Genomic DNA, 11,086 nt, shown 5'->3' with positions numbered 1-11,086 from the left:
TTGGGCCACCAGGCTTCGGCTTTTTGTTAAATCACTTGAGGAAAACTGCAACAGTGGACAAACTGAGAGTTGAATGAAACAAGGTGCTGATAGCGATGTCGGGTCAGCCGAAACCACCAAATGATGACATTTCTTCAGGTTGTTTACAGGTCGGGTAAGCCAGTTTACGCTTTTTTACATGATACCAATAAAGGGAGATGTCATGGGTTACCAGTGTTTAAAGTAAAGATCTGCGCATGCGTTTCAACATTATTGGCATTACATGCCCTACTTCTTATTTCTAAAGAAAAACGCGTTCTCCAACTGCATCATAGGAAACTCCACACAAACAGCCAGCACAAACGCCACAGCGTAGGACATCGCTACTATGGAAACGAAGTAGAATGCCTGCAAAAAGGAAACACAAACATTTACCCTCATGGCCGAGAGATCAATAATATCTCGGGAGATGGTCTAACAAAAAAAGGTAATCGACGTTTCAGTGATCATCGAGACCATAACCCATTTCACGCACAAAATTGATACGGGACACTCAAAATAGCGACACGGTACCAATATTTGGAGTGCCGAGCACACCTCCACATATGTGCGTGGCATCCCTATGATGCATGACATGGGTGACTAATATACCTTAAAAAACTTAAAATTTACCGTGTCGTGCGGCCTGCAGTCATTTGTTCGAATTCCGTTCAAGTCTGGATGTTTTTCAAGTTGTTTATCTGACTGCGATGATCCTTCGAACTTTCATTTCATCGTCATCCCGCACTTCACAAATATGATATTTCAAATATTCAAAAATATGTTTCATTCATCACTGACGCGATAGAACTTCAAATCGCAATTGATCAGCTTCGATGACATCGCTTGATCGCTCAGTTGGCAGAGCAGTGCATGCGCGCAAAGCGCAATTGCTTGGTAACACGGACTTTGAATCCCGTCCAATCCTGGATTTTTTAGGTTTGATCGTTTCAACTTTCATTTCATGTTTATTCCGCACTTCACATCTGTGAAATTTCATATACAGTAAAACCCCGCGAGTAAAAACCTTCCATTTTAAAATTTAGCCCAAACAGGTTCTTCCATAAATGGCAATTAACAGAAATTTAGGCTATTTAGGTTGTTAAGGACGGTGCCTACTAATTTATTAAAGATTATGCAGGAAATGTAGATCTTAACAAGTGTTATTGAAATCCAAAAAGAAAATTGGGGGTAAGCACGCATTTTTCAAAGATAATTGATGAATAATATTTGTAAAAAGCATTAAAATACAAGGCAATGTATGGCGTTCTTTCGCGAATTGAAGCTTAATTATCCCTCAAATATGCATGGTTACCCCCAATTTTCTTTTTGGATACCAAGAGTACTTACCAAGATCTACTTTCTCCAGATAGTTTTAAACGGTATTGGTAAGTATCACCGATAGGAAACCCGAGTATCTCGAGATGCGCAGAACATATGTACAATAACAATAGTAGGCATCGTCCTTAAATAGGTTCTTATTGGAGAAAATCACACAAAAAATGACCATAAGTAAAATCAAAAGATCACAAGAATCCTCAGAACATCAACAAATGCTTTTACTGTTAAAATTCCAGTTCACAATTTAAACAGAGCAGATTAAAATGTTGTGCCTTTGGCAACAATTACTGAATGTTGCAAATGTGTACAAATGAAAGTATATGCTGTTAATAACAAATCATCAGCGCTTGCGTAAACAAATGCTCATCTTAAGAAACGAACGTTTGTAGAGAACTTTAAATGTCAATTGATCTTATTTGCCAAAGTGCGTACATTTTGTAGATTTTAGAAAATAAGAACCTGTTTCAAATTTTAGGGACAACAGGTTCTTGTTTCGAGGGGGTCTTCCTGACAATTTTAGGGTATCAGGTTCCTAAAAAAAAGATCTCACTCGCGGGGTTTTACTGTATTCTAAAATCCCGTCGATTTGTGTTTCCTTATTTTCATCGTGTTGAACAAACTGACGTGAGGTTATCATATCTATGAATAATTATTTCCTCAACCTAACATAAGTCCAGTCACATCTGCTGTATACTCAGCACCAAGAATTCTGAATTAAAGAGTGATGGACTGCTCATAAAGACATGGTATGTATTACTGTATTCAACTTACCAATATCTTGTCGGTGTATTCTGTCGTGTGTTGAAAGGACCCGAAGCAAGCTCCCAGAACCATCAAATGCAGCAAATACGCACTGTATGTCAAACGGCTCAGTGGAATCCAATACGACGCAGATAGGAACTTGTTTACAAGACCTGCAACACAAACATTATACGAGGCAGACTTGGACGCCGGACGACAATTTTATCTCTAATGAAACGTCTACGCCGCGTCCATGCTTGAATGGTGCATGTACGTGTTAATATGATGATCATTCAGTATTCCTTAGTTTTCACACAATTCTCCAATATTTAGGGATTAACATGTCACTTAAAAAATAAAGTTTACCATGAGAAGAATTATCGTATTGATTTCGAGTTTTACTTACTTCCATATCCTTTGTTGCAAGCGTAAATGACCCATGCAAGCGCCAGACCCCACGTAAAGCGACTAAAGGAGCCGTAAGTAATGTTCTCAGCCTTATTGAATGGCGTGCCTCCTTTCTTGGTAGAAGGATAAATACCATACACAACAGTCACACCGAGACCAATTGCCACAAACCAACCGACCAGACAAACAATCTGTCTCGGTATTTTTCTCTGCAATCAAAGTAATCAAAGATACCCTTTGGTGACGTCACTGACGCAACTTGTAAAAGAAAACTGAAATGTGTTTTTTCAATAACATTTATAACAGCTTAAAGGCATGCTTTTTTATGCATTATGTAGTCATATCAGAAGGCACAACCAATGAAACTCGGTGTGACAGTATACAGCCACTAGAGTGTGTTCGGTGGCACTAAACGGGACATTACTGAACTAATTAAAAATAAGAAACAGCGCAACGAAACACCATATATGATACCACCATACATTGAATACTAATCAACAAAGGTTGGATCTTGAGATTATATGTCCCTTTAGGCCTAATTTGGCCTAAAATGTTGATGCTCTTAATTCATTGAGATTAAGATTAAGATTCAGATTCAAGTTTGAGATTAGGAGAAAACGTTTTAGGCCTAATTAGGCCTAGGTATTTAATCTCAAATCCAACCTTTGTCAGTTAGTGTTCAATGTATGGTGGGGTCATACATGATGTTTTGGTGTTTCCTTTCGGTGTTTCGTGGTTTAGTAATGCTCCAATAGACACGAGTAACACGAAGCCGAGCTGCTCATTCATGGAGTAGGCACTGAGATAAGTATTATTTCGATCATGTCTGAAAGTTTGTGTCTGTCAATGACTGATGCCAACGGCAGAGGATCGAACAGACAAACGCTTCCTTTGCGAAACGAAGTCACTTCCGATCACCACAATATCTCAAAGATCTTCAGAGTGTTGGAGAATAATTCCATAAGTACTAAATAGGATAATTTTCCAAAAGATAAAGTGAACTTGAAAACTTCTTTAGCATTTTTCTTGTTCCTTTGGAAACGGCTTTCGTCAACGTTTAACTTGAAAACATCTCCTCTCCTCTTTTAAGATGCACAAAAAGGAGTCAGTTTCCAGTTGGAAAAATCCATAATTGCTACTATTTTACTTCCCACGAGCGAAACAGAAAATCATTAATAGTAATTCACTAAAAAAGACGACGCACTGTAAAAGGCGTGGCGCATTAGGCACATGGTAGATGACTTGACAATCAACTGTGGTCGCATACAGAGCTTTGTGATAATTTGTGCAATAAAAAAGTTCCTAATGGCAATGAGTCCTTAACATGCTATCTGTCGTTCATTTTTTTTTAAATCCCCCGTTCATTTTTCTTGAGTTGGACTAGAATATCTTTTAGGGTTTCATCCCTTTGTTGCTGTTTGTTTATCCCGATCTTGGATAATCAGAGCGTGAGGCGATCCCTTTTTAATAGTGCGTCACCGTGTCGCAAGGACACGGTAGGCTCAAATCTTTTGGTTCTACTTTTCCTCGAACGTAATTGTCTTTAACTCGCATCATCCTAGAAATGACTGTAACACGCTTTACGTTCGCTGCAATATTTCTTGGACAAGGTCTTAGTTAGGTGATAACATAGTGGCTAGTTCTCATTGCAAGCAGATCCCGCATATTTTAATACGCCCCAATGGGACGTATAGTTTTCCAAAGCTTTCCTTGGGGTAACCCCTGTGTCACTTAAGAAATTTAGCATACGGCAAAATGCCCTTTGCCAAAAATGGATAAAATTTGTTTTCAAATTTTCGTATTTCTTGACTGTTCGATCCAGGTATTGAGCAACTTCTCAAAGGAGCGAGACATAAATGTTAGAATGACAGAATTCTTACGCTTTCATGACAAGCAAAAGGAGGCTGTCGCTTCCCGGACAGGAGATGCTACTATAAATCTATCTACTGTTTTGCTGACTCAGATTTTTCGGGACTTTAACCCTTTCACTCCTAATAGTGCCACTTATAGATTTTACTCTGTTTAACGCCAGACGATTTTACTCGTCAATGGGGAACCCCACGGGGCTGAAAGGGTTAAAGGGGATATGTCATGCACAATGATGTAATTTCATGACACCCAAAATGCCCAAAAAGTACAATGAAACAGTGCAATAACCACTTAAAACTCTTGAACAACATAAAAGAAATACAGCAAAAGGAAAGAAATGCATAGATGGACACAAATGGACAAGATTTAAACGGAATGCATTTGGGTAGTCTTGGAAAAAATTGACCCGACATTTTTCACGTTAATGGCAAATCGCTTGGATAAAGACAGCTTTTTTTTTCAGAATCATCTTGGTTGTGATGTAACGATAAATTTATCAGTAAAGGAATTCCACATTACCATTTTCAAGTTTTAAACACATGATTAACTAAAGACTTCCCCTAAACACTCTAAATAACGTGACAGTCCCTTACAAAAGGCAAACAGCTGTCGGAAAAATCTTTAAAAGCGATCGCGAATAGGTCCTTCTCTACTACTTACCAATGGGCTTAGACGAGGTGCTGATTTTTCAACGTGGATCAGATATCCAAGGACCATTCCCACAAGATAAGGTGAGATGCGACAATATGGCTTGATATACAACAGGTTAGAGAAATTGTTTTCATCATCATTGTTTGGTTTTTTATTAGGATCCCTAAAAAAAAAAAACTAGAGAAATTGTTTTCATCATCATTGTTTGGTTTTTATTAGGATCCCTAAAAAAAAAAAAAACCTGCCATTTCCTGAGAAACAAGCAGCCGGGATCGTGCAGGGTTGGGAAAACTAACCACTCACAGAGCAATCAGTATTTCCGGAATTCTCTGACTGACTGCTAGTGGCTTTTCTTTGGGTATTCTTTCCTCAAAACACTAAACCCTTTTAATGAATATGATTTTACTTCATTTGACTTTGTTGTCACAACGTTGTTATTAATTTGCTAGTTTTCAATCGTGGAAAAAGATGTCAAAGTAAAGGAATGAATTCCTGTAATTGTTAAAAGCAAAGAAAAGGGCAAACAACTAAGTTCGTTTGCTCTCACAATTTGAAACTAGCGTAGTAAAAACAAAGTAAAATATCTGTAGAAGTAAACAGATTGCTTACCTTTTATAAAAACAGAGGATTTGCTTTGACTCTGACTAAATCAATAATTTGATTAACACTTCTTTTTTTGCTCTTTAGAAAAAATAAAATGCGAATTTCGGGTATGACCAACATGCCAAGACCCTTTTGGAGGTTACGCAAAGAAAAGGGAATTAGTTTCTACACCAACTCACGCAAAAATCCTTTGACTCCCAGCAAAGAAGAAAACAGTTTGTGAAATGCATCACCGCTGCCACGACTGCCGGGTGCAATTTGCTTTAATTTGCTTCATTGACTTGGAACACTGTGTCTTTAAATGGTCTAATCTATCTATTCGCAGCTGATGTTGTTAAGAAAAACAAAAAAAAGAAACAAACAAAGAAAAAAAAAGAATCATGGAACACTTACTGGCCCATGCCGAATAGTACTACTTTCAGGTCATGATAATCAATTATCACTCCAGTGACAACAAAAGAAATTCCGAGAAGTCCACCCACACTGGCAAACACTCCTTTCCACTTGAATCTAAAAAAGAAAAAAGAACAGTTCACAGGCAAAGTGAATTTGATTACAAGTCGAACTTTGAAAAGAGGAACAAAAATTTCAAACAAGTCGATCACAGCACCAACAACAGAACGGTCAGCAACTCCTTTCCAGCAATAACAGCTTACATTTCTAATGACTATCCTGCCAAGTGTCGCTTGAAATAGCAATTGAAGGCTAGTTTGTTCGATCCCTTTTTCCCAGGGTATAGATCTCTACAGAGAAAGGACTCTTGTGGTTGGTAGTCCTGGAAATATTGGGGGAGGTAGTTGTGGAAAGGGTCTCTGCAACCATGATAACCTGGGCTCAAGCCCTCAACGGCGAGATTCATGTTTCGCCCTTATCAAGTTGTTGAAACCTTAGAGACGAAGCAAGTCAATAAAAGGCAAGTGAAGTAAAGGGAACATTTGTTAATTTTGTCTCTAATTTACAACTGGTATATCTTCCATTTTGTTAAATTCTCACACAAACCCACTAAACTGACCATGCAGACCTCAGAAGATGCAGTTGCTAGAGCATCGCACAGATATCTTAGAATTTCTGAATTCGAATTTCATTGAAGTCCAAAAATGTCATGGCTTTTTTGGCAATGATCGCTCAAATTGCCTTGGTACGAGCAATGATTTTCGGTTCACTTCATTGCCGCATGTTAGCAGTTGTTGCTTGGTAACACCTACCTATAGACCAGAAATATGACCAAAGGACTGATGATATAAAACTGCATGTCGTTAGCGAGATACCACGACCAGCCAATACACTGAAAAATGACATCATAACTTACATTATCATCAGAGCACATTACACTCTGTACGCGATGGCAATTTAAATGTTATGAGGTGCAAACACTTAATCCTACCTGGGGTAAGAGATTACTAAAGAGCAGTTCATTGGGAGAAAGAAAAGACTAGAATTTCCGAGGTGGAAAAAGATTTTCGATGTTGTGGCAGCGCAAAATACCAAGCCCCATTTTTCGCACAGCCAAAATTCACAGAAATACGTGCTACGCAGGCTAATAATGGAATTACTTTACAACAAATCCAATAAAAAAAAGAGAAAACAAACAAATCTCACCCATTTTCCGACTGGGATTGCCATACTGGCAACCCAGTAATTATGAAGCATTCACAGAGTTAACAGATTGGTCTACGTGCAGGTTAATTTTGAGGACGGTGCCTACTAATTCTGAAAAAGGTATTTTTGCCCCATTTTATGATTATGGAGGAATTGTAGGCCTTAACAAGTGTTATCGAAATCCAAAAAGACAATTGAGGGTAACCACGCATTTTTCAAAGATAATTGATGAATAATATTTGCAAAAAGCTATAAAATACAAAGCAATGTATGGCGTTCTTTCTCAAATTGAACCTTAATTACCTCTGAAAAATACACACGGTTACCCCCAATTTTCTTTTTGGATACAAAGAGTACTTACTAAGATCTACTTTCTCCGGATAGTTTTAAACCGCCCAAAAATATCACTGTATTGGTAGGAACCACCAATAGGAAACCCGAGTATCTTGAGATGCACAGAGCGTATGCGAAATAACAATAGTAGGCACCGTTCTTAAAGGCAAGACTCGCTTTGTATCCATCATATTTTGCTAAAGAGAAAATTTTTACACGTCTTCTGTCCCGATACAAAGAAACGACAAGCGTATACCTTACCTCATGACCCAAATGCGTTGGATAAAAATTGTTGATGTACAGCAAATTTGTCCACCAGTACTTTTCACACGAGGTGCTATTTTGCCTGATAAACCAATATGGACCCTCACCAAGAAATGCGTACAAATTGGAATAAAATAAAATCGCAAACATGTAACTCGGTGTCAACCTAGGAAAAAGCATGGAGCTAAATAAATAAACAAGTCAATTAGCACTCAAAGCAAATAAATGTAAAGGAAACAGGAGCCTGGAAACGTGCCCAATTACTGGTTTGGGGTTTAGTTTGATTGGGTGATAAGAAACCACCTGACATACACGGAATGCAAATATCGCAAATCACTCGGTTGGCCAGGGCCGAGCTGCTTGAAAACGAGGTTAGTGAGGACAGGCAGTGTTTGGATTGTTACGAATGGCTTCAAGTACACTCTAAACAGAGGACGACATTCCCGGAGCGTCTCTTACCGTAAGATCACCAGCAAAATTGAAAAACGAAGAGCTTCGATTCTGGCAAAGTACAGAGATGATTCCTTGAGAGGGTTGAAAACAAAGCACAGTTTTTAAAGAGGTGACATGGCTAGAATGCTTCGAGTAACTCCCGCTTTACTTCGAAACTTCGCGCTGTATAAATGAAATGTTTATTGTTTTGTTTAGGGTTGAGGAATATATCAAAGCTACATGGCCATGATCAAAACATAGTAAATCCCGATCGCATCCCAACTCCATTTACACAAAGCGCAAGGAACGCTGATTCTCTTTGCGAAGATGATATCAACATCAAATATCGATCAAAAGAGCACCGAAAAGAACGAACTCCAGAAGTTCAAGGAAGATAGAGGCTGACAGCGGCCACAAACCAAAACACGCTGAAGAAGTCAGAAGAACGAGTGAAACAAATTAAGGCAAAAACAGAACAACTCCTTCACAGAGCATAACGATCTGCTAAGAAACGCAAAAAAAGGCCAAAAAAGCCCTTAAAAAGCCAGCTATCTCTCCCACAGACGTTCAAGAGTAAAAAGATCTCGGGATAGGGTCAAAGCTTCAAACGTAGAATCACTCGCTTATATCAACGGCAGGCATACCAGTTTAGAATTAAATTGCTGCAAAAGAACATAGCTGGGAAGATCGACTCCGTCTCCGAAAAGTGACTTGGAGTTTTGCTTTGTTCACAGCTCAAATACCATAGGACTATATAATTATGATTAAGCGACAAAAATTGATAACATATTTGAAAGAGTGTAAAGCCTAAAACGTAAGTGTCAAGTGCGAATACTCTCTGACCGATATGGCTCCACTCAAACACCTCCTTCCTCTAATATTACTTCACAGAGTAAACAACACTTCTATAAAGTTACCTTATTTAGGCCGTTTTTCTACTGTAGCTCAAAGGAAAATACGCCTCCTTGTTAATCGTTATTGTAATGATGTCGACATCAAATTAGTGTTTACCACGCTCAAATTAAGAGGTCAGGCTTTTCTCAGTGAAGGATTCTGTCCCTAGAGAACTTCGTTCACATGCGATCAACAAATTTACTTGTGCTTGCTGTAATGCTTGCTATATCGGCGAAACCGGTCGTTATTTTTCCACACGCGTCCGTGAACACCTCTGTTTTGAGTTTGAGTTTGTTTTGAGTGAAGCTCCAGCACTTGGCTAAGTAGCCTGACTTCTGGCTGTTATACATAATTGATCCTGCCAAGCCGGCCACATGCTGGGAAGGTCACACCAAAACACCAGGAACACTGTCCCCTACTCTATTCGAATGGTGTGTGGGATCTTTAACGTCCCACAGAGGTAAGGAACACGTGCTGTGAGACGGGACCTCCAGCTTTTCGTCCTTATCCGAGAAGACTAGAAAGGCTAACCATTTGCAGATGTAGTTACAAAGGCAGCACTTTCTCCTCAGTTACTTAAAGACACTGAGTGTTGGTCCGGCCGGGGATTCGAACCAGCGACCTCCTACACGGAAGTCCAGTGGGCTCTCGAATGAGCCAACTGGTCGGCGGTCGGCGGCTCTCTTCAGACAAGTCCTCACACATTTTCGAACATTTACAAAGCCCAGAACGTTGCCGTTAATCTTGCTCTGCAGATTGTTTCGAAATCCTTGATTCCGCCCCCAATAAATTACAGCTCAAACTTAAGGAAGCTATGCCTATAAATTGCAAAGATCCAAATTTAAATCAACAAGTCCATCACGTTAATATGACAGTTGCGTTTTAGGCTTTATACTCTTTCCAACACTTTGCAACTCACTCAAATATGTTATAAATTTTTTCACTTAATCATAATTAATTATGCATGTTTCACCTTGTTGTTATATAGTCCTAACGGTTCTTTCCAAATATTCTGTAACTGACGATGATGTTCGTAACATCGAAACATGTCTTATAAATTTAAAAAAAAATGTTATCTTCTTAAAAGACACTTTTTTGCAATTCAAGAATAGGTCAAAGCGGCATTTATAGGTTAAGCGAGAACCAAGCGAACATTTGAATGAAGATCTTATCGCCTTCAAGTGGCTTGAGTTACCTTCAATCTTCGAAACATGCCGTAAATGTTACAGATTTTTGTTTTCTGTTATACACTTGCGCTTCTTACAAAGAAAGTTGACATGGCGGAAGTGCTATTGTCAAAGGAGTTTGAAGATATTACCGTCCTCGCGGGAAATTCAAAGACCACCGATTCTTTTGTTATGCAAGTGACCAAGCAGTCTGAAGGCCGAAGAGTCAGGAGGACAGATATAAAGTTTAGTTTTCCAAGTACTTCAGCTCATTCTTTTCCTCTAAAAATTGTTAGGGAACTTCTTTAAATGACAAGAAAAGAAAGCCATATGCTAAGTGTTTGAAAGAGCGTTATTTCAAGGAAAAATATGGCTATGAATATATTCCCCCATACTAAAAATGCAAAATAGGTCACTTTCAAGTAAGATTTCCAAGTGGTTCCAAAGCTCCTGAAAAGCTGAAAAAGGCCTCATTTCCTTCTTTACGGTCTCATATACAAACCCATTTGCTAACTTTTGTAAAGCGTCAAAAAACAGCCGAAAAAAGCGCCAAACGTGAGCGATGGTAGCTGCATTTTGGACAATTTCCTTTTTTGTTTGACGGTCTGATCTCATTGGTAGATTCAAGTTTTATTTATTTATTTTTATTTATTTAACGAATTCGCCCAAAGGCAGGTAATATTACAATAGGACACAAGGTCCCCTATTAGGTAAATTACCTTTAAGTCCCGGATAGGTCATAGCATTGTGGGCGATGCGATGTTTGT

The 11,086-nt window shown here is 38.7% G+C and overlaps 1 protein-coding gene across 1 annotated transcript in view; it reads right to left on the bottom strand.

Moving 5' to 3' along the window:
* LOC137997709 (nose resistant to fluoxetine protein 6-like) overlaps positions 1-11,086 on the bottom strand; it is a 35,287-nt gene continuing 24,201 nt past the window's right edge. The window contains exons 5-11 of the mRNA XM_068843918.1: positions 7,825-7,993; positions 6,837-6,916; positions 6,025-6,141; positions 5,038-5,191; positions 2,507-2,717; positions 2,131-2,273; positions 1-387 (exon numbers count right to left, since the gene is read on the bottom strand). Coding sequence (XP_068700019.1) covers positions 268-387; positions 2,131-2,273; positions 2,507-2,717; positions 5,038-5,191; positions 6,025-6,141; positions 6,837-6,916; positions 7,825-7,993 — 994 coding nt within the window. The 3' untranslated portion in view covers positions 1-267. The remainder of the gene's footprint in view (positions 388-2,130; positions 2,274-2,506; positions 2,718-5,037; positions 5,192-6,024; positions 6,142-6,836; positions 6,917-7,824; positions 7,994-11,086) is intronic.

The sequence above is a fragment of the Montipora foliosa genome, chromosome 1 (genome assembly GCF_036669935.1).
Source record: "Montipora foliosa isolate CH-2021 chromosome 1, ASM3666993v2, whole genome shotgun sequence".
NCBI classification, from domain to species: Eukaryota; Metazoa; Cnidaria; class Anthozoa; order Scleractinia; family Acroporidae; genus Montipora; species Montipora foliosa.
This window is presented reverse-complemented; position numbering and strand designations above follow the sequence as displayed.